A 23,477-nucleotide genomic window follows, 5' to 3' on the forward strand; every position below is an offset into this window, starting at 1 on the left:
ACAGGCGTGCAGGTTACTAATGCAATGTCGTGTTTTTCTTGGTTGCCTGCGCTTTTTCATCTCGGTAGCAAGTGGTGGTTGGAATTTCTTTTGTAGGAGTCAGGGTTTACGGCGGCATTTTCTGAGGGCAGTGTAATGGCGCTGGCTGCCTCCTCCATGGATGTCGCCTCGTTGGTGAGCCCTGGGGACAGTTACTAGCCCTTGAACACCTACAGATAAGCAGTGCTGTCGGTGTTGACCCTCAGTAGTCCTCCTAAGAAGTTCCTCCTGGGCATGGTCTGAAAAATTGCTAAGCAGCACTCTGGTAGAAGAACTGGCTGAAGCTTCCAGAAGCACCGAGCAGAGAAATGAGGGGCCACAGAACATTTAAACAGGGAGAACATCGTAAAAAAAAAAAAAAAACCAAAAAAACCTCTCAAAAGGACTGGAAATGGGCAGTGTGGGACTTGAAGAAAGAGGCTCCCACACAGGTTACTGAAGGAATAGTAATTAAATCTTCGGAGCTTTCTGTAAAGGCAAGAGCACAGCGAAAGGTAACAGCCTGGTGTGCTGGGGCTCTGAGGGCGTAATGGGCCTTGTCTCACATCTTCTCCTTGGCTGTGGTCAAGAGAGAGTTGACTAAAAAGTTAGGGAAATAGCGGTTGTATGTCTCCTTCATTAAAGAACTTTTTTGTTCCAGTAACTTATTACAATATTAGTAAAAGAAATAAACACCAAATTTAAGTCATGGAAAATGTTCGGACTTTGTTTTTTGTTTGTTCCCTGTCAGGTTTTAGTTTGTTACATTCAAATAGTTTGATTATGTATCTAAGTGCTGTAGAAAACCTAACTTATCTTGTATAGTACCTCCTTCTCCACCCCAGCTATAGCCTTTTGTTTTCAGAATAACGTAAAAATCATGGCATAAGCTGCTAACGAACGTTTTCCTTCAGAAGGCTCCTCCACAGACCTTCAGTCTGCTGTGACAGGGCAGAAACATTTGACTGTGATAGTCACGTGTAAGGAGGGAGAGCTGAATAATCATGAGTCAGCTTTTTTATATAGTTAAGCAACGTCCTATCTGTCAGGTGGTTGCTGCTGTTTCATCAAGGCAGTTGTACTCGGCATAGTGTTTTAGGGACATTTGAGGGGTTCTCTTGGAGATGAGCTCTTTTAATGAAATTTCTCAAAGCACATGAACTGTCTTGGTTGGGAGATGATGAACTTCAGTACGTGGCGTTCTGCAGTAGGCAATCCTGGTTTGCACCAATACTTTTCAAGCTGTGTTCACCAAATTGATTTCAGAAAAACAGCTGGATACAGATTCTTTAATTCTTCAAGTTAGGTGTCTTACTTAAATATTCAGGATTTTTTAAACCTAACTTTTTAAAATTCACTTGAAACTTCAAAAGAGCTGACCAGTTTGGGGGCAGCGAGGAGGCTTGTTTTGATGGGGGGGTGGTGGTGTTTATTTGTTTTTATTTTAACTAAGTTTTTGAAAAGTTGTGAAACTCAGTTGGTTACCTTTTGAGTAACCCTTTGTCCTTCCACCAGAATTAACTTAATGAAGTTTACTGTATGTCCTTGTCTTCTGTACTATCCTGTATGTGTATAAATTGGAATATGTCGTAATTTGAATGTGAACTAGCTAGATTGTATATCGAATTCAGAGTTTTAAGGAGTGCTGTTTTGTGAGGTTTGCATTTTATGCTAACAAACTTCAGCACACTTCTAAACTGGGCTTTCTTTCAGGTGCAGAGCTCATCTAAGTAGGCTTTCAGCTATAGTTAGGCAAAGACGACAGCTTTGTTCTTTTCACCAGTAATACTGAGTTGAATAAAGTACCAAGAGCTGAAAATATGGTGGGTATGACATTTTTCTCGCAAAAGCATGTAAACCTCCTATCTTGCTACTTGCATTTCAGATCAATTCAAATGCCTCCTTAACTGTGTCGCTAGCAGAGACTCCTTACTGCAAGAAGCACAGATACGATCCCCAGAATCCCCTCTGTGCCCACATAATCTTCTGTGGGAGTATTGTAAAGGTAAGCAGCTGAAAGTTGACACTGGACAAGATTGCGTGCATCACATAGTATTGTTTAGTGGATGGAGAAGAGAAAGGTCAGAATTTCTGTGCGAAAGTGTGTGAAGAGATGTTATGTGCCATGATACCGAAGGCTAGCTCGTAGTTTTTGTGAGGAAAATGAAGTTACCGCTTGAGATTTGCAGGAGCTCTGTTGGCATGCCTTTAGCGAGGAACTTGGGAGGACAATATTGTAATGAAGGAAGTCTTCCTCATTCCTCTAGACCTGTTTTGAAACTAAGAAGTCTGAGACAGTTCTTCTCTGAATGAAGTATGAGGGTTTTTCCATCCCTTTGGCTCAGTTAAATTCTTTGGTCTGTGCAGTGTGACACATGCGCTTTGGAAAACTTATTGGAAATAAATATTAACCTGAGCTATGAAGTTACAGGTATTAGAGACAGAAAAAGTGCTTTGTATTATCTGGTGGTGTTGCTTCCAGGGCAGTATTTTTTTCATGCACCTGTACTTTGATCTCACATAGAAGGAATTTAGAACTGCATGTGTTAATCGCTGAAGATCTTATTCCCATTATTGAGGATAATGACTGAGGATGAGGACTAACCATCATTACTCTCTCCTATATGATAGTCTAAATTCTTATTTGGTGTTTTCACACCTCAGATATTTGGATGTAACACTTCAGCAATCCTTTAATTGCTTTCATGAGTTTCTCATCAATAATGGAATTGTTTATTTTAATTAGTTCCTCTTGTACCACACCCAGAGCTCTAACTGGTTGATTTAACCCTTTGCATGTTAAACATTTGCATGTTGTATATTAAGTGCTGTCACGCATTTCAGCTTCCCTTCTCTGTAGATTCTGTTGTATCATCCTATTTGTGTGTGTGTATGCATACATCTGAACACAGTTGGTTTGGGTTTGTGTCTGAGTAAGCAGGTGCAGAGGAGGTAATTACACCCCAAACATTGCATTGTAATAATTCAGCAAGAATCCATACTTCTCTGTTTTGTGATTTGTTGAAAGATTTATTCTTATGTTGATGAAATTCTTTCTTGCTCATGCTTTAAAAGCACCCTTTTGATTTAATATTAAAATCAACTACCTTGGAGTCTTTGTCTCATGTACGGTTGTACTCTCATGGACTCTGCCACAGTAATGAGTCCTTTGAGACAAGACATGGCTAAACTAAAAAGAGCACACAGCAGTAGTTTTTTAGCTAAAATTTGTCTTCACATGACTGTATCTTACTGTAATATTTTGCTGGTTATTGTTTAGGTGAATGATTCGGAAGCAGGCTTAGCAAAAAAAGCATTATTCAGTCGCCATCCTGAAATGGAAAGTTGGCCTAAGGATCATAATTGGTTCTTTGCCAAATTCAACATCACCAATATTTGGGTCCTGGACTACTTTGGTGGATTGAAAATTGTGACGCCAGAAGAATATTACAGCGTCAAGCCTTAGTAAGTACTTAAGTTTTGCACGCTTAACTCTCATTATATTTGGAACCTGTAAAACTTCTCCTTATTGTTTGTTAACAGTCTCTGTTTTTTTTAATACACATTTATGTCTTTATTTTCCCCAAACCTGGGATGCGTGCATGTAACTTGGTGGCAAACTTCAATGCAGACTAACCAGCTAGCAGGAGGACCTCGGTCCGGTTAGGGGTGTTAGTGAGACCCATGAGTGTGGGCTGCCTGTGGGACAAGTGTGTGAGCACGCTTGTTTGCTAGCAAGCATCAAGCTAGACTAACCAGCAGGTAGCAGACCCACAGAGCAGATCAGGTGGCCCAAGATGTGGGCAGGAGTAAGGGAGAGACAGAGGGGCTGTGCTCTCCAGGTACTCAGTGGATCCATGAACGTCCTTGTGAATCTAGAGAGTCGGTTCACTCGTGAACTTCGGTCCTTACCAGACGAAGAGGAGCAAGGGGAGGTGGCTGTTTGTATTTCTGCTTTGAGTCCTGGGAGCGCTGAAGCTAGGTGCTGCTGAAGGCAGTGCCTTACCTGTTGCGGTCTGTGTAGCTGGCCACGTCAGCGTCCTCTGTACACGTGTCCGTTTCTGAGATGCACACTCAGCCTTCCTGCTGTTTGAACCTGCAAATGAAAAATCAGCAGCTACAGCCACAGGCCTAGGATGGAAACCCCGGGGTTTCTGGGCTGGGCCGGAGGAATAGCCAAGGCATGGAGCTGCTAGAGGCAGTTTATAACAACCCTTAACTGTTTATTTCTATGTAAAATCAATTCAGAAAATTGAAGCCTATGCTCAGTGTGACCTTTTCCCCTCACCCTTTAAACTACTTTACAAGTGACCGAATACTAACAGCTAGCTAATTGGTGTGTTTCTTGACAACCTGAACATAACAGATCCAAATCTAAGTATTTTCTCAATGCAGCATGATGCTCACCTTTGTCAAAGCATGGTTTCTAGGAGAGGTGTTACTGTTTCTCCTTATTTCGCAGCTGAAACCCAGAACTTCTAGGAGTGACAAACGAAAAAAAATCAACAGCATAAACCCCAGAAATTCCATTTATTTTTCTGAATACAACTCTGAGCTCTTTGAAAGATGTAGTGAATTACACAGATGTTGTCTTAAGAATTTGTGCACAGAGTCCTAACAGTTTATGCAAAAATACAGTCTGGAGACTTAAGTTATACATAAGTGACATAAACAAGGTACCAAATGCAGATGAATGGAATCAAAAGAACACCAAATCCTCACAAGAGAGAATTCTGTAAGTAGGATTGGCCAAATCGCAGAGGAGGACTTGGTACTCATTCCTAGTGAAACAACCTCACCAAGGCTGCTGATCCTGTGACAAGGGTTGATTATAACTTCTCTAGAGATTCTTGTTTCATTCCCTTCCTTTTTTGTTCTGTATGCATCTGCTGAGGACATCATCACTGTGCAATGAAGATGATCTATTACATAACAGTATCTTCTTTTCTTGCATTTCCTTCTAAGTTAATAATTTAGTGTTGTGATGTAGTGAAGAATTCTCTTAACCCTGAAGACAAGGGTGAGGACACATTGGACAACAGAGGTACAGTGTTTGTAAGGAGTCTCAGCTTGGCACAAACTTTATTTTATAATATGTTTTATAGATGTTTAGCCAAATCTTTTGATGTTTTGGAAAGCATGCCTTCTTTCAGTGCCATTCTGTACATCCTAATTCTCAAGGGAATCAATGACTATTTTTACAAAGTCAAATCCTTTGGGTATTCATTACTTTTCATAAGGGCAAATAGAGAGACAAAACCAGTTTAGAATTACTACAGTTGTATTCATTTACTGAATTGTTCTATTAATAAATACACTGATTTTTATGTAACTCAAGATTTGTTAAATACCTTGTCTACATCCTGTTCACTGTTTTCACTCCCTGTCCCACAAAACTTTCAACATTATTATTCTTTTGGTTTTGGGTCAAAAAGTGAACCAGTTAACACTTTCCTGCTATCCCAGCTAATAAAGTAATTCCTTCAACTATGCTAGTAGCTCAAAACTTACTCTCTGAAAACACAAACATCTTGCTTACTTCATCTTCTGGACTACTAGAAACACTTTCTGCATAGGTAGATGTTGGTAATTCCACTGCCAATATTACTACTGGATTTCCTGTAGCAGAACTTGGTAGTATTGAAAAAAACCTCTTCATTTTGGTACTAACTCTTCCTTCAAGGACACCAAACCCACAATTTTCCCAGTCTAAATATTTGTATGTGCTGAAACACAGCATCAGCTTTCTACTTGGTGGTTCTGCCTCATATCTCTTTGAATGTATTAACTTTTGCCTGGTCTAGATGTTATAAAAATTTACAAGCAACTAGCAGGTAACAGGCTTCTGCCCGAGAGTTCAAAAGTGCCTCTGGGAGGTACTATCTCAAGAAATTATACAAAATTCTCTTTATATAGAAGCTCCATTTCTGCACTGAGGTATTACGAGGTATATGGAAGACACTGCACAGATTAATCAAACAAGAATTCTTTATTTTGACATGTCAAGGCAGTAAAATACAAGTATACAAAAAGACTATACAAAAGTGGCAGTGATAATGCAACTTGATGCAATCCTACAGAAATCTAATCCATCAGCGTGGACTGCTTCATCAGTATACCTATCTGTAAAATATTGCACCATTTCAAAGAGGGAGCAGTCAGGAAGAAAGTGTTTGTACTCCAGGGAGGCACAACAGCCCCTAAACTGGTATCTTCAACTTCAGAGTAAGGCACCAATTGGCAAGTATGATCCTTGTTCTGTTTGTCACATCATGTGTAAGGTAAGTGCAAAATGCATGTTAATGCTGCACCTTTGTCAGCTGGAGGAAACACAGCCTTCATTTTCCTAGGCAGAACAATAAAAAAAAGCACAGGCCTAGTTTTCCAGCCTCCCTCCATATCCCTTTGTGCTTCCTATTCATAATTCTATCCTGAAAAAAAATTTTTAAAAGCCATGCTTACATAAAAAGAGTAAGCCAGGAACTTACTGCTACAAAAATGGAGAAGATCGAGACTCAAGTGAACAGACTGTAGTCCATATGTAACCAAGAGATGAATTACAGCATGAAGAGACAGTGTAGGAAATTTCCAAAAGAAGTGATGGATTATGCCACAACATTTCTTATTGACGAGTTGAAGCGACACTTTGCAAACAGTATTAGCTACACAAACAGATTTACATGATCATGGCTGAAGAAAGAAAACTTGTATCACAGGGTAATAATGTGAAACTCTTCCCTTTCATTTAAAGAGGAAGCAAACTGCAGTGATAAAATAATCCAAGCACCACACTTAGACTGTAAAGAGCTGCCTTGAATATTTTTGTTAATTAAACAAAAGACAAGAGAGACTTTTGTACAAGGCTGTAGGGTTTCAGGGATTCAGTTGTACAGTGCAATTTATAGACTCCTGAGAAGTTGGTGGATTGAATGCTATGCCAGTTGTGACACACAGGTACTATGGCAAACAGATTCCTCAAAAGTAATATTCCATGCCAGTTGTTCACTCTTAGGACTAAGGGGAACTAATCTAGAATTTCTAGATTCAAAACTATTTCTGCGGCAGTTATGGAGGCTTACTTGTATGAGAAATCCTGGATCTCTATTTGTTTTGTTGATAACCTGGCATGTCTTGTAGTTCTCTTGATAACTTGGCTACAGAAGGAATGTGCAAAAATAGACTTTGAAGTGATCAAGATGGATAGGAAAGTGTCAGGTACTGAACACAGTAACTTCCCATTTTAGAGAGGGGAAGGATTGTCCTTCATAAAGGAACCCTCTTCTAATGTGCACAGCACCTGACTGTCCTGCATGAAGAACCAGGCAGAAAGTATTTTAAAATGTTAAAATACAAGCATAAGATAAGTAGCATTTTATGAATAATTTTCCTTTTAGAAAAGCTTAGCTTTTAAAAAAATTGTATGAATAGTCTGTTTCCTTTTTCACATTCGCTTTGCTTACAAGTGTCCTCATGTCTCCTTCCAAAGGATGTTCCCACTTCTTCCCAGTTCCAGTGCTGATCCTCTTTCCATCAATTTCTATACATGTGGAATAAGTCAGGATATTAGAATTTTAAACCCTGAACTGAATCAGACTACAAAGAGAGTTGTCAGATTATTTTAGAAAAAAGACATCAAGAATTGGACTGGCCAGATATAAACAAGCATTCGTTGCTTGTGCATCTGATGTCACAGCCCGTAAGAATGAAACTTAGATATCCATACTCAAAGTTCAGCTTTGGCAGTATCTCTCTTCCAACAGAGCTGGCAGGGTTATTTCCCTGACAGATAGCCAGGAAACAGGTAAAGGTCCCGACAGAGTGTGCTACAGTATTCTGACATTTCCTTGCAGCGGTGAAATTCTGTGCCTGGGGCATAACCTTCTCGTTGCTTGATTTGCCTATTCACCTAGATGCGAGATTAAAAAAAAAAAAAGTGACTGGAAGGATTAAGACAACAGAAGGAAGAAAAATGTAATTGCTTTCTGTATGCATAGATTATTCTGTTTAACTTATTAAGTAGTCCCCTGCACATTGTCTTTCTAAATTATAAGAAGGATAAAGAACTAAGGTGCAGTTCCAGATAGCTCAAGTTGCTGAGGTCACACTGCTGTCTTCACTCCCTCTTCCTCCATTTTCTTCATCACCTTGTGTGAGTGCAAGTGCTTGTGCAGAAGAAAAGTAAATCTTGGCAAGCTAGATTAATTCTTCTTGTAAGTTCACCATGCGACCACACAAGTCAAATGGTAGGAGTCAAAGAAACAGCATTTTTACTTTAGTTAAAGTGCTATGGAACTGTATATAAATATATATATAAAACGGAAACAAGTCGTAATTTTGCTACAAACAAGGCAAGAACAATTGCTTTAATAGCAGATTAATCCTAGCAATTTGAAGCAGTGGAAGGCTCTCGAGAAACCAGGTAAATGTGGGAGAGGAAAGACACTCCAGCTCACCTTCACCAACATGTCGGCCACGTGAGTGTCTCGGGAGTCCTCTGCAAACACAGAGGTGAGAGCCTCGATATACCAGGATCCACGCTTGGTGTTTCGCATGGCCGCAGTGCCTGAGAAGAGAGTGTGTACGATGGAGTTTCTGCGGAACACAGACAGATAAAACTTCCTTATGCCTTAACAATTAGGGCTTCTCCCCAGTACCTTTCAGACAGGCATATCCACAGATCATATCAGAGCATGTAGGCAGACGCAGCTTGAGATTTTCTTCCTTGTTTGCATCGCTTTCCTCACAGCCTGGGGAATCTGACCATTCTTTCCCATCTCTTTGATCCACTCCCCGGTCCGTCTCATCTGGAGGGGTAATAAAGGAGGATGGGGATGTGGGGAGGGGAAAAAAAAAAAAAAAAAGAAATTATCCTGAAGCACTGGATGTAGCTTTCATGTACTTCCTTTGTTTTGGGCTCTGCTCAGCAATGCCACAACTGCTGTCAAGCAAAAACCTTTTGCATGAACTTTAAGCTTTTTCAGCTGTTTTTAAAAGTTGTATGAAAGTTCTTCTGCTCAAACTAATGCAGATACCAACAAGTGCTGAACCTGCTCGACCTAACATGACTGTTCGTCTGCATGCCGGTTGATTTTTTTTTTTTTTTCTCCCCCCCTCTCATTTCCTATGCAGATCATGGGATAACCGGAAAGCACGAAGTTTCTGATAGTTCTTCACCATGCATGGAAGGATTTGATGCCTAGCCCTGAAAGTTTCTATTTTCCACTTTTATCTACCTTAGAAGTGTCCAAAAATGTTTAGCCTTGTTTGCAATGCTACCTGCCTACTTACTGCAGAACTCAGAGAGCTACAATTTTAGTTGCTAAGGTCTACCTCCGAGACATCAAGAGAACACGAACCAAGTATCTCACCTAGTTCTAAATCATGACTATAACATCACTTGTTTCAATTAAAAACATAAATTGTGCAATTATAAAGTGCAAAATAATTTTACCTCAAACATGAGAGAGAGAACTCCAGTACGCGGAGATTAGTTTAAAACCTGGAGAACATTTAATGTCCTTTCCAGGATTTATTAGTATGTATTATGACAAGTGTAGATACTTGCAATTGGTTGTTTACATGATGCAGAGTTTCCATTGTAATCTAGACTAACTGCTTAGTGGCAATAACTTTAATGGTCCAGCAATTTTGTATGAAAAATAAAACTACATTTTACATGTCTTTTGTATAATTGTGCCCTTTAGTTCTTTTGTTGTAAGATGAGAATGTACTATTCTACTGACGTCCTAACAGCATAGGTCAGATTCTAGTCTTAGGAGGCATAAGCCTCCTAAGAGGCCTTCCTGTTATGATGGCTCTAGGTTTTTGTTGCCAGGTCGTGCCTAAGAAATGCATTTGGATTTCTAACCCAGGCAGTGGCACTGGTGGCATCTTATAATTACGCAGAGGAAATGGTCAGTTCATAAGTCAGCGACGTCGTTGTTCTCCAAAATGAAAGCAGCAGTGGGAGGGGTGTGTTTGTCTGGCAGGCTAGATATAGCCTATAATTAAGGCTCCATAGCTCAAAATTTCATGCGTACTTCCATCAAATTTGTCATCTCTTTAAGGTAGCAATGCAAATTTTTCCATTTTTAACCACACTTTTTTCATGTCTTATCACACTTCTCCAAATCCTTTCAGTTCTGTATCGTCTTAAAAATTTAGCCTACTGTTCACTGTGTATGTTATTTCAGATAAGACTCGGGTAATTTTACAGTCAAGCTATATTATTCACACTGTCATCACCCCCTAATGTATAAAGTCAAAACCTTTTTGATTAAAGCTTCAGAATTAGATGTCTTCCTCATGCACTCCTCTTGAAACACCATTCCAGTCAACTTACCAACGTAACTAAAAAGTGTTAAGCACGAACCCTATCAGAATATTCCTCGGCGTACTTAACCTCTAATTTCTATCACCAATAGCTGCCACCCAGATTGATCCAGTCTGTTTAAATTTTACTGAAGTTCCCAGATAGCTGGTTCTCCAGTTGATTTAAGTAACCGCTAACTACCTATTTGTCATTATTTACCACAGTTCTTCACTTTACTAGATCATTACAGTCTTTTAAATGCTGCTTTTGAAAAAAAAAATTGTATTGGCTAGGCTAGCCTTTGAATGCTAAGGTACACATTTTTGTTGACAACTCAATGACTTTGTAACTAGCTTTCCCCTCCAACTATGAATCAAGGTTTAAAAGAGAGGTTAAAAAAAGGCAGGGTTTTGCCTTTTTTTTGTTTTTAAATTGAAGAAAGAATTTTCCCTTTCAGCTGCTCAAGTCTCAAACTTTTGCCTATTGCAGTATCCCAGTTGTATAGCATTTTGCACAGAGAGCTTACCAGTCTTTCTTAACTGAAACCTTTTGGGGAATAGGAAGGCCAAGCCCAATTGGTTGATGTGAACAGATCCATTATGGTAACATTACAGGCAAATAAACCTGATGATCTGATTAGGTCAGCTGCAAATTCTGGCTTATTACACTTATTTCCACACCGTTATGAGTCTGCATATTCACGTTTGTTCAAGAGTATCTAAAGGTTCAATAACATAAGGAAAGCAATCGCATTCAATTCCTATTGTAAACATGCACATTACAATATTTCCAAGTGCTTAGAAGGGTCAAATATTTTTGATTGCCAAAATACTTCATGTAGACTTTAGGTTTTTCTCTGCCTTGGGATTAAACACGGGTAGATAACAGGTGAATGAAACATCCTTTTGGCTAGAGGACAAACTGCAAAGCTCTGCTAAAAATGAAAAAGAAAGGAGACAATTGCAAGTAACAAGGGAAAAGAAGGGTGAAAAAGCATACACGCTAGAGAAACTTCTCTATCACAAGGGAAAAAACAAAGCTTTCTAAGACAGAACTTCTGTTTGGAGTATCTGCAGTTTCACAGCGATCTCAAAAAGTCCAAACACTTCAAGGAAAAATTTGGTCATTAGCAGATCTGAAAGGTAGGTAGTTACAGACATGTGTTTAGTTACAAAAGGAGGGAAAACGAATCACGAGAGTGGAAAAAGAACAAGTCTATAAGAATCAAGAAAAGAATTCTGTACAATAATATGTAAGAATTCTACAGTGGTATGTGGAGAAGGGTGTAAGGAAAGGTCATTTGGAGGTTGAAGACAGGACAGGGTACAGGAAAAAACCAAAGGGAAAAAAAAAAAAAGGATTTGAGCCAACAAGAGACAACACAAGAGACACAACACATCCAGGAACAAGAAAAAGACAAGACCTCGGCCAAGACTCCAGTGCTAGTGTACCACTCCATGCTGTGCCGCAATTTGATGCGCCGTATGCCCCACTCCCCCTATAGCAGGCATAGCAAGAGAAAGCCTCAATGTATGAGTGGGATATGGTAGAGAGCTTTATATCACTAAGGTGCTCTGGGGTCTGCAAATGAATGCACACACCTCATGCAGAGCAAAAGACACTTACAGAGCAACAGATGCAGTGGCAGCAGCGGGGCAGAGGGAGGTGAATATGGGTCCCACTTACACCTGAGAGAAGCAAAGAGGAAAGTTGACAGCAAGTTGAATGTGAGGGTGTGTATGTGTGTAAAATGAGCCTTAATGGCATGCCAAATACATGGCTTTTAGTATTTGGGCACTCACCTCCCCGGCAGGCCTGAATAAAGAACATTTTGGGCTTATTCTGGAGATTTGGACAGTTTGCATTATCAAAGAGCCGGAAAGCCTCCTGCAACTGAGAGAAGGAGGAAGATAAATATTCTTCACTGCAGCCTTCTGTGAGCCAAACCCAGTCTCACCTCACTTCCCTGTATTTTGGTTATTACCTCACCAGCCTCGGTACTTTCTCCTTTACCTCCAAACTCACCCTTTGACAAACACATCCCTTCCGCACCCTCCCCAAGCTCCTACTAGTTTGAGTTTGTTCACTCTACCTAGTACTTGTACAGGAAGAGAGAATGAAGTAACTTCCCCTACTTGCCCTATTTCTATGTCACTCTATCTTGCGACCTCTCATAGCCAGCCTCCTGCCCCTTTCTTCCCACAAGCCCATATTTATTCCTTTTTAAAAAATATGAATCCTCAGTCTCCTATCACTTCACTTTTTTTTCCTTAAACTGTTTTCCTCCCTTTTTGCATTGTTACTTTCCAAGAGAGAACGTACAAGACGACATCAGGACACAGCAATATACCTCTAGTAGTTTGCCATCACTGCCATAAACCCCACCCTCCACACCGTGGGAAAGTAAAGCTACAATGCAGGAATCCACATCCCGATGATCTGGCAGCTTAGAGAATCTCTCCAGTGCATTCTGCATCTCCTGGAAGAGAGGAAAAAAAAAGTTTAATGCTTTTCAGACTTGCAACAGGAAAAGTGGGTCAAATATACAGGCAAAACCACAAATAGTCCTCCTGTTATGAGATAAACCCTACGTACATCAAATTTACAGGACAAAAGACATGTTCCATAAAGAAAACCAGCAAAATGTTCTTGTTCTTTTATGTAATATTCAGTCCTAAGTAAAACATGGCGAAGTAGGAATCACTTAGGCCAACAGGGGGATGCAGCAAGTATCAGAGTCGGTACATATAGATTTAACATAGGGGAAACCAACTGATATTTTATAGAGATTTTACACTGACACTGGAGTCTGGCTAGGCCATTGGAGCAATTTAACAGATACATACTCTGGTATTTCAGGCACGTGAGCCGACATCATCCCATTTAGCCTTATTTTCTATTCATAAGTGACCATTCACATCTTCCTGTTAAAGCTTACTTATACCAAAGGCAACCTCTTAAGATGTTTATGTAACAGTTACAAACTCTCATCCGTACTGGTTGTGAAGTACTGGGATGCATCCCCCTTACCTGGGCAGTTTGATCATGAGAGACATACACTTGATACCCAAGATGCTTGAAAAGCATCTCCAGAGAAGTACAGTCCACGTCTCCCCCTGCGCGATACTCCAGGTCCTTCTCACTGCTGAAATGGACATTGCTGAGAATAAGTGCTAAGCCTCGGGGCTCCGATATCAGTTTATATGCCTGAGAAGAAGATTTAAAATTGGTAAATTTACACTACACAAGGAAATAACAGAGTTTTAGAGTAGAACAGCAATCCTAACATACCAACTTGATATGATGTGCAGGATTTCTTGATTGAGAAGGCATAAAAACAGTAAAGGTCAAATTTTTGAAGGGTGTTTTTTTTTTTAAACAAATAAAACAAATGTTTCTATTGCAAGGGGTCCCAAAGACAACTGTATTTGCAAGTCTCCACAACCGATGATCCTACAAGACTAAATGTTACAGTAGCTTGCCTTATGTCTCGTTCTAAAAGAAACACGGCTTATCCATTTCAAACTGTGAATTAGGTCTTGCTAACTTTTTTCCCTGTCCCCACCCTCAGCCCAGCACAGCCCCATATATTTCAGTTATCCCCATCAAAGGCTTTAGGACAACACTATGTAAAATTTAGCTCTACCCAGTAGCACCCAGCATGGAATCCTGATCTGGTTCTTGAGCCTAAGGAGAGACTCTTCTGGGTACAGCCGAGACCGGGGCTACTAGCTGAAACACAGTTCTAGTATCTTACAGCCATTTCCAGGGTGTGTCATCACACAGAAGCAGATGAGGATGCAGACAAATAAATATGAGGCAATAAAACTGACAGCTTACACAGAGCAACAGAACAGAAGGCATTTCACAAAGCTCTTCATGAACAAAAACCAGAGGCAGACATTATTTGGATGGAGTTACAGAACTTCTCAGAATTTCCTGACACTTGTAAATGTCACTACATCAAACTGAACACAACTGCGGACACCTTTCAGTTACGCAAATAGCACAACACTGATCTGCATCTCAATGAAGCATTTCGTTTTGACTCAGTTTTAAGTAGCACGTGTTCAGTTGATATATCGAAACACTTCACAACTTTCACATCTGAAGGAGATTTTCTCTGTCAACTACTTACCAAGTGTTGATGATCATGGTAAAATTCAGGAGTGCAGTACTTCACTGGAGGAATTGGGGGACCATCTCCATTATCCAAGGAATGTTCCATTGGTTCTGTGGAAAACAAACATATCAATAACAATAAAAAATTCCCAACTACAAAGCCTCTGCATTAAGGTAGTAACTTGCAAATTCTGAACTATGTGGTCTTAGGCATATTCCTGTATTATGCTAGTCACACCTCTAAAATTTTGCTTGATCAGGGACTACAGACACACAACGAAACATAGCAGAAATAGCCAAAAGTACTGGAATGGTATACTTATTTTTTGATAATTTTAATTGGCAACTTCTTTTTTCCCGTCTTGTATGTGGGTCAGCCTTACCTAAGTCCTAGTAAATTTGGTTCTACAGAGTATGAAAACAGAATTGTCATCTAAAATTAGAGCACTGTGGTTTCTGTCATTTTGTACAGCATGTTATTCCTTTCACACTTAAGCTGACAAACCATTGCTAGAAATACTCAAATAGAATAGTGCTTTTCCTTTCATAAAAGGCCTCCCACACCCTCCAGATACAATTATTTATTTTTTGCTGAACATATGCGTAAGTGATCAAACTAGACATTTCTAACTGCCATACAGTGCAATGCCCTTTTTCATTTATCTGCCTCTGAACAACCCTTTCCTCTGGATAACAGCAGATGAGGAGAATGATAATCGACTATTTGCCATTTGCAGGCAAACACTCACTCCCCTGTCTTGAAGAAACAGGCCTAATGACATTCATGATCTCCTCTGAAATCCTTTTTCAGCCTTTTGAGGCGTGGCTCTCCTGGTTGGAGGAACATATGCTCTAAAAAACCAAAACAACGCCACCCTAAAAACCTTTGCACCTAAATAAAAAAATAAAAAGCCTTCAAAATCTAGACGCTTGTTCTTTAACACCAGAGAGAGCTCCTAGTAACCAGCACATAGTTAAAGCTGTGGTTAGAGAACATGGGTACTCCAGGCATTACCAGAGGCAACATAAAAACTAGCAAGGAGATTCATTCCAACAACTAGTTCCCTGAGCTGTCACAAATGCTTGCTAAAGAAAAGCTAATTTGCTGCACTTGACAGAAGCTACAGAAATCTATATTGGGCCTATGTAACATATATAAGGCCTTGTACTTAGGTGCTAAGAAGGAAGTCTAAGTTAAGGGATACTGCCCAAAATCAGTATCTTTTCATAGCTCTAGTTCAATTTAAACTCTATTACAAATCTTAAAGAAGAAAATCTTTGAAAAATCTAAAATTTTACTGACATGTACTGTTTAAGTAACAAAATTTCCTGTGTGAATAAATGAAGCCAGCTAAAAACTGACTGGGTTCTCTCTTCCAATACGCTATTTCACTTATTTTCTTGCCTAGTTCTGCCTCCTGCATCTGATCATAATATAGTCAGTTCACTGTCAAGTTTGTATTCCTGGGACGAGCAAAGTAGTGGCAAGCTTATTTGTAGAACTGAATTAAGAGAGTATTAAGAAATGAGAAGCAACCAGCCAGCCAGCCAGCCAGTCAAGTATTCACAATGTCATGTGCGACTCACCAATCCAGCGTGGTCTCTTTGAATTACAGGACTCACTGGCAGGGAATGGAAGATTTGATCCATAACCGTGTTCAAGCTATAAGACATCCAATAAATCCATGAAAAAGAGTAGCATAAACCAGCTATTTGTTTTCCTCTCTACAGTACAAGCCTATAGGTATCATGGAACAAAGATACATGTATTCGCATACACATATATATGACTTAAAGAATAATATTATGGTTCACATCCAAATAAAACATCCTAAGACAGCAGCAGCGTTTTGCTGTCAATGCAAAGTTCTTTCCCTTCTTTGCTCATCTCTACTTCTACCCAAATCCCCAGTTTGGAAACCTTACACTGAGGTCATCATATGCTCCTTGTTTTTGCCAAAAATTGATTTGTCCAGCGATTCCTATCTTTTTGTTTGCTTTCAAGATTTCATTGTTTGTATAGTAAAGCACAATTGAAAAGAAAAAAATAGAAAGGGTAGTCTAATAAATCCTACATTTTAATAAGGGAACATCTCTGTTCAAAAATATCTGGTCTTCCTTCCTTCATATAGAATATGTTTACTGTGAGTTTCCATCCTTGCCAATGCACTAAGAATATTGAATCTTTGCTAAATTCTTCCTTTAGTCCAACACTAACAACTGCAGATAGTAAAAAGGTGAAAATACAAATAACAAAAGAAAGAAAATCCCCTCTCCTCAATAGACAAGACTAGCTTTTAGTAGCTTTCTACTCAGAGAATCATTGAAAACTAAATTAAAAAAATTCAGAGAAAATATTTTCTTTGCGACTTTTGGGTTCTTGATGACACATCCATTAAGAACGTGTTGGATGTAAGAACATCCAGGAGCCTTGTACAGTTCAACAAAAAGAAGCCCTGCACCTGGGGAGGAGCAACCCCAGGCACTGATATATGCTGAGGGCCACCTAGCTGGGAAGCAGCCTGGCAGAAAAGGACTTGGAGTTCTGGTGGACACCAAGTTGAACAGGAGCCAGCAATATGCCCTTGCCACAAAGGTGGCGAGTGGTATCCTGGGATGGAGTAGGAGGAATGTTGCCAGCAGATCAGATCAAGGGAGGTGATACTTTCCCTCTACTCAGCTCTGGCAAGGTTGCACCTGGACTCCTGTGTCCAGTTCTGGGCTCCTCTGTACAAGGGAGATACGGAGATACTGGAGAGAGGCCAACAACAGGCCACAAAGATGATTAAGGGACTGGCGATTCATCTCTCCTTTGAGGAAAGGCTGAGGGAGCTGGGACTGTTCAGCCTGGAGAAGAGACAGCTCAACATGTTCTTATCAATGGATATGAATACCTGAAGGGAGGGTGTCAAGAGGACAAAGCTGGGGTCTTTTCAGTGGTGCCCAGAGACAGGACAAGAGGCAATGGGCACAAACTTGAACACAAGAGATTTTCTCTGAACATCAGGAAACACAGTTTTACTGTGAGGGTGACTGAGCACTAGAGGAGGTTGTGAGACTCCATCCTTGGAGATACTCAAAAGCCACCTGGACATGGCGCTGGGCAACCTGGTCAAGGTGACGCTGCTTGAGCAGGGGGTTCGGACCAGATAACCTCCAGAGGTGCCTTCCAACTTCTACCATCTTGTGATTCAGTGTGAAAATTCACTTCTTCCCAGATTCCTTCCCCTCTGCTTCTACAAGTTTTAATTTGCAACAAAACCCCATCCTGTCCTTTCTAAACCATTTTTGGTTTTTTCCCATTTGAAAAAGATCGCTTTGTGCCCAAACCCAATCTGAAATGCACTCCATCCATCTTATTTTTTTTAAGAGTGTTGTACCCTTGCAGTCCCATGGCTCAGGTTGGATGTTGTCTTCAAGATCACCGCCTCCAGATGCTGCTGTTTGGTTTCTCGTAGAGCTTCGCAGAAGGCTGAGAAGGCACGAGGGCCTCTCTTGGGCAGCAAATTGAGGAATTCCACGTTTTGGCTGAAGCTCCCAGACTCAGCCTAGATCCAGAGAAAAAACAAAATCCGCACTCAAAGTAACACCCCAACACAATTAATTTTCAATGAATCTTCAGAACAACTAAATTATTTTTTACTTCATGTAAATGTTTCATCTCTATGCTTAGCTGTGCTAGATCCATTTTTACAGCTCTTCCTAGCTGATTTCACTCCCGCTCCTCTGTTCCTATTAGCTCAAGGGGGAGAGTATATGACAACACAGCAAGCCAACAATTCAGACATTACCACACAGAGTAATACGCCCTCTTCTCTCTAAACTTTTATTCGCAGTTACTGTTGGAATAGTATCTGTTTCCCCTCATTGAATACACGAAGTCCAGAACATGCTTCCACTATTGCCCAATAGTTTATGGTTTCACGTGCAGATACGCAAATCCCTTGGAAAGCATGAAGTAAAATACTCATTATATGCAGTCAATTCCAAAAAGATACTACACATGTATAGACTGTAACATTTAGACCAACGAAGCAATATATAGTAATATATGAGAAAAAGTAACAATCAAAAAGGAAATTTATGTATCTGTAAAACATTCTCAGGAAGTTCTAATTGTTAGAATATTAACAGGGCATTTGCCAACAAATTGTGTAATTTATACAATAATAGCCTTTCCTGTGAAATCTAAAACACACCAAAACATCATGTACTAAAATATTGGGTATCAAAAATAAGTGTTATCAATTCCATGGAATTCATCCTGTATGTTTTGAATTACCACTTAGATCCAAGATCTCTTCTTCTGGTGCATGATAAGAAATGGTTGGCGAGTTACACAGAATCAAGGCCTAACACTACTTTTGCAATCACAGGAAATCAGAAAAAAAAGCCTCGAGTCATATGTGTAAATCCTCTGCTACAGAATATTTCACATCATCTAGTTTCTTTCATAAAATGCATCAAGCTTGGTGTTAATCTGGCTTTTGTCCCATCACATTGTTTGGAAGGATATTGCAAAATCTTGATTCAATGCTTAGGAACCTATTCTGAAATTTGAGACCTACGTTCATTCATGACTGACTAATAGCATTTATATTTGTATCAACAATGTGCCTTGACTTCAGTGTTCTCCTGTCCTTTTCCTTATTTTTCAAACTTCTTTCTATAAATCCATCTCGATTTGCTACAGTAAACAAGCCACTTGCTTTCAGCCTCCTCATAAATGGCCTCTCCCCCTTGACAATGCAAGTACCCTTTCCTATTCCCACAGAAACCCAAACTTTCAGAGCACTGTTGGATAGAAGTGCACACAGTAATATCTCACCTGGGCCTTTCCAGAAGTATGAAAATACTTGCCCCTTTCTCCTGGTAACGCTTCTCCATTAGTCCATAGGAGATAGCCAGCTCCATATACTTGTATCTTGCTGTAAGCCCACTGAATTTTATTTTACCTAATAAAGTAAATTGACAGTTGATATTCTAAAGTACCTATTAATTGTTTCTTCCTTTCTAGTAGACCTGCAACTGTTTATGACAAGCTTAGGATCATTAATATTCTTCACTTTCTGTCTTCATAGTCTATGACTCTAAGCCATAAATCATAATTAAGAACACAAGCTGACCTCAACAATTGGATCTTAAGTTTTCTTGAAAAGTTAAGGAATTTCCATAACGTTCATATTCTGCACTTTGTATGTACAGCAGTCAGCTTTTGGCAGACTTCTTCCTTAACGTGTCCTTAAATACCCAAAGGGCTGTACCTCTTCCTGCAACTTCCACATCAACACTACATTTAGGCAATACTAAATAATGTTCAGCAAACATTCAGAAGTAGAACATTCATAAGACAGACTTCTTTCATTTTATTTTCTAATGCATCCTTAATTTATTTTTGTACCCTCACAGATGAGTTTGATAATCTGCGTAACAGGAACTGGTTGCACGATAAACTCTGAATTCCTGTCAAAATCCCATAGTATTAGTCTTCTTATTGAGCCTGAATATACACCCAGAATCTGTGGAGAAAGCATACATACTTGACAAACATCCTAATCAAATTTATGGCGCTTTGTCAAAGCCAGTGATCCCTTCATTACTGTCTAGTGATCAACACAGAGCATTTAAATTTCTATATCTACACAATCTGATAGTCTTTGATTACAGCAGAGAGTATTCAACTTGTTTAAAAAGCCACAGAAAGCTCTTGCTATTGGATCTGCAGTTTTGAAGGTCCATCCCAGCGCTCTGGAAGAATATCTGATGCTCTGACAAGAAGGCATTAATGAAGTGGATTTTGGGCTTCATCTTAAAAATGGCTGTTTTCACTGTCCCACCTTATTTCCACTATAATTTTTGCTCTGTGTTTGAAATCCATCTCTCCTGGGCCTTCATCTAGATAATTATATTTACATCATCTTTGCTACACAGTAAACACAATTTTTTTCCTTTATCTTAAAAGTGTGTATCATTGAAAAAAACCTCAAATTGTTTAGTATCTTCCCGAACGACCCAATTTAAATTAATTCCTGTCAGTTCCTATTCTCCCTCCCCATTTCAGACATCAAAGGAAGCTGCTGCTACTTATTAATTTTTCTCCAGTGTACACCTATAAACTCTTTACTTACTCTTCATATTCCTTGTGAGCTCTTCATCCAGCTCAACCTTTTGTCTTCAGTGGCTGCAACGTCCTCTCCTCCCACCTTTTTCTTACTTGTCATAAAGTTTCAGTACTGGTATAGCACCTCACACTTGAAGAAATTTCATCCTTCCTTCACCTCCCTGAGCTCCTCGGTTTATTTCACTTTCCTTGGATTACAAAAGTTTAAGTGAAGTGCCCTATTTCCAGAACCATTTTGTTTATTCTTCTGTTTAATTTAAATCAAACCAACAGAACCAGCATCCTTGTTGTGTTTTTAAGACAAGGTGATTTAAAACATAACTATTTATCCAGATCTTGTTGATTTCCTGACTTTTTCGTGGAGCAGGGAGATACAGAGAACCAGTCAGTTACAATATCCAGGAAAATCAACGCTCTATGATCAGCACAGTGGCATTTGTCTCCTCCTGTTTCCACTAAGGTACCTGACGATTGGTGTCACAGTACATTTTCAAGAATAGGCTACTTAGGAGTGCTGTTAAGACCTTTGTTCACGTTTGAGCCAGAGAGTAAAAATCACTATTACAATTCACAGACCTGCTAAAAATGAAAGGTAAGATAAAGTGGTTTTGGCTCAAGTGATTTCATTTTTGATGCACGTTACTTTTTGTTTCTCTATAGCACTGTTACAATTAGTGCTATCCCGCAAACATTCCCTTCATTTCTGTCCTTCTAGTACAATGCATATTTTGCAGTACTGCTGTTCCAGTTGTGAATGCTTTCCTCCTACCTCTGCCATAATTCTATTTTTGCTGCAATTTCCAGATTCGTACCCTGCAACTGTAGTTCAAGTCACTTTGTTCTCTTGCTCAGGCTGCTATCGCTATTTATACACATTTAAGCTCTTAGTTATGTATGTTGTATCAGGCACAATTTTTCCACTAAGCTATTGCTGTTTACCTGACTTATCCATCGTAACACCTTCCTCCTTACTGATAATCCATTACTAAGTGTTGTTGCACATCCTTTTACTCAATTACACCTTACCCATACTTCAGCAGTGTTGCTGTTAAACTTCGGGGGCTGCTAAGCCCCACACAGCTGTGCAGTCACTCCCTCCCCAGCACGATGGTGGGGAGAATTCAAAGGGTAAAAGTGAAAAAAACTCATGGGTTGAGATAAAGACAGTTTAATGGGTAAAGCAAAAGCTGTGAGTGCAAGCAAAGCAAACCAAGGAATTCATTCCCCACTTCCCCTGGGCAGGCAGATGTTCAGCCATCTCCAGGACAGCAGGGCTCCATCCCGCAGAACGGTGACTTGGGAAGACAAATGCCATCGCTCCAAATGTCCCCCCCCTTCCTTCTCCTTCCCCCAGCTGTATATGCTGAGCATGACATCATATGGTATGGGATATCCCGTGGGTCATTGGGGTCAGCTGTCCTGGCTGCATCCCCTCCCAACTGCTTGTGCCCCCCCAGCCTCCTCAATGGTGGGGTGGGGCAAGAAGCACAAAAGGCCTTGCCTCTGGGTAAGCCCTGCTCAGCAACAAATAAAACATGCCTGAATTATCAACACGGTTCCCAGCACAAATCCAACACACAGCCCCATACCAGCTACTGTGAAGAAATTTAACTCTATCCCAGCCAAAACCAGTACAATCAGTTCTTGCTTCATTCTCTGACTTTCACTGTCTTCCTCTACCTTTGTCCTCTTTCACTAGGGATCGGAGCTATTTCAGGTAAGGCTGCCTGCATCTCCCACAACTTAGCACAGGTATCTTTGACAGGTCCCATGAGGAATTTCACATTATCTTTGACACACAATAAGTAAAAATTCATCAGGAAGTTATTTCTTCATTGCTTTCAAAAACCTTATCAGTCTCAGGTTCATACCTTCTGCACTGGTGCCCGGCAAATAGCTCATAATTCTATTTTTCAGCATCTGTTCTTGTGATAGGACCATCAATCTTGCTAAGGGACTAGAAAGTCCCTCAATTGCTTACTTGAGTCCCGAGATGCACCTGACATGCATCTTCAGTCATTTCCTTTCCAGTTTGCTTTCGCTTTGAAGACCTGTATCTCCATTCCTCACGGCCTTCAGTCCATCACCACACCTCTGGGAGCAATCCCAAACTATTTCCAATGACTTCTCTTCATAGTACCCACTGCTCAGGATAAGTAACAAAACCCTATGAACAGCACTTGCACCTGAGAGCAAAAGTCTTGGATCACATAACGTTCTCCATGCAATTTACAAAAACACGGATGTAGTACAGATTCTGTAAGTGAAAGGTGCCACAACAAGCTGGTTTATAATATATTCGTTTACTTATTTTCACAGTATTCTTTTGGAAATAGGTATTATTCCTACTTCTACGAATGGGGAAAAAAAAAAAAAAAAAAAGAGAGGCACAAAGTGACAACAAAGGACTGGAAGATACCACCTGACTCCCCAGCACCCAAGCCAATGATTTGTTAAGTCTCAGACAAAATCCATATTGCCAAAAGCAGGTTACGGTTCTCCGACGTGTTGCCAGCAAACCCCACGCAGCCTTGCGTGCTCTCCAAATGTGACCACATTAAAGCACACGGGTAACACACAGATGAGTTTTACCGTGCTGCCACTGCCAAGAACCACACCGAGCTCACCTAGAAATAAACCTGACGGTGCAGCTGAGTATAACCCGCGTACCTGTATCATTTCCATCATCTCCGTGGTGATGATGTCTTTCTCTATCAGATGCTGCAACAATTCTTTTAAAATCAGCTCTTTTGCCAGCATCACCCGGTTCTTCTTTAGCGCTTCCTGGTGACATCGCTGCATGCCGCAGGCAACCAGCATCCTGTCAGGAGAGGGGAGACCAAAGCCCAACTCAACGGCAACAGCCACCCTTACCCCTCCCAACTTTCTGCTCGGGAGGAAGCA

The 23,477-nt window shown here is 40.2% G+C and overlaps 2 protein-coding genes across 2 annotated transcripts; one reads left to right on the top strand and one right to left on the bottom strand.

Annotated features, from left to right (window-relative positions):
• Window positions 1-135: 135 nt before the first annotated feature.
• On the top strand, window positions 136-3,484 carry LOC104156441 (protein CREG1-like). The gene is made up of 3 exons (XM_009708367.1): window positions 136-174; window positions 1,904-2,023; window positions 3,299-3,484. The coding sequence occupies exons 1-3, from the start codon at window positions 136-138 to the stop codon at window positions 3,482-3,484; spliced, it is 345 nt and encodes a 114-aa protein (XP_009706669.1).
• Window positions 3,485-7,789: 4,305 nt separating this feature from the next.
• On the bottom strand, window positions 7,790-23,393 carry CASP2 (caspase 2, apoptosis-related cysteine peptidase). The gene is made up of 10 exons (XM_009708366.1): window positions 23,244-23,393; window positions 17,833-18,000; window positions 16,040-16,115; window positions 14,469-14,563; window positions 13,361-13,537; window positions 12,681-12,809; window positions 12,133-12,223; window positions 8,673-8,822; window positions 8,472-8,581; window positions 7,790-7,924 (listed from the first exon to the last, which is right to left on the bottom strand). The coding sequence occupies exons 1-10, from the start codon at window positions 23,391-23,393 to the stop codon at window positions 7,790-7,792; spliced, it is 1,281 nt and encodes a 426-aa protein (XP_009706668.1).
• Between the last annotated feature and the right edge of the window lie 84 nt (window positions 23,394-23,477).

This window comes from Cariama cristata, unplaced genomic scaffold (genome assembly GCF_000690535.1).
Source record: "Cariama cristata isolate BGI_N322 unplaced genomic scaffold, ASM69053v1 scaffold15049, whole genome shotgun sequence".
NCBI lineage: Eukaryota > Metazoa > Chordata > Aves > Cariamiformes > Cariamidae > Cariama > Cariama cristata.

Coding starts and splice junctions, on each gene's coding strand:
- LOC104156441 (XM_009708367.1), top strand. CDS start 136: ATGGCGCTGGCTGCCTCCTCCATGGATGTCGCCTCGTTG. Junction 175..1,903: donor CCATGGATGTCGCCTCGTTG/GTGAGCCCTGGG, acceptor CTTGCATTTCAG/ATCAATTCAAATGCCTCCTT. Junction 2,024..3,298: donor TCTGTGGGAGTATTGTAAAG/GTAAGCAGCTGA, acceptor GTTATTGTTTAG/GTGAATGATTCGGAAGCAGG.
- CASP2 (XM_009708366.1), bottom strand. CDS start 23,393: ATGCTGGTTGCCTGCGGCATGCAGCGATGTCACCAGGAAGCGCTAAAG. Junction 14,564..16,039: donor AAAGAGACCACGCTGGATTG/GTGAGTCGCACA, acceptor TGTTTTCCACAG/AACCAATGGAACATTCCTTG. Junction 8,582..8,672: donor TGGATATGCCTGTCTGAAAG/GTACTGGGGAGA, acceptor CTCTCTTCTCAG/GCACTGCGGCCATGCGAAAC.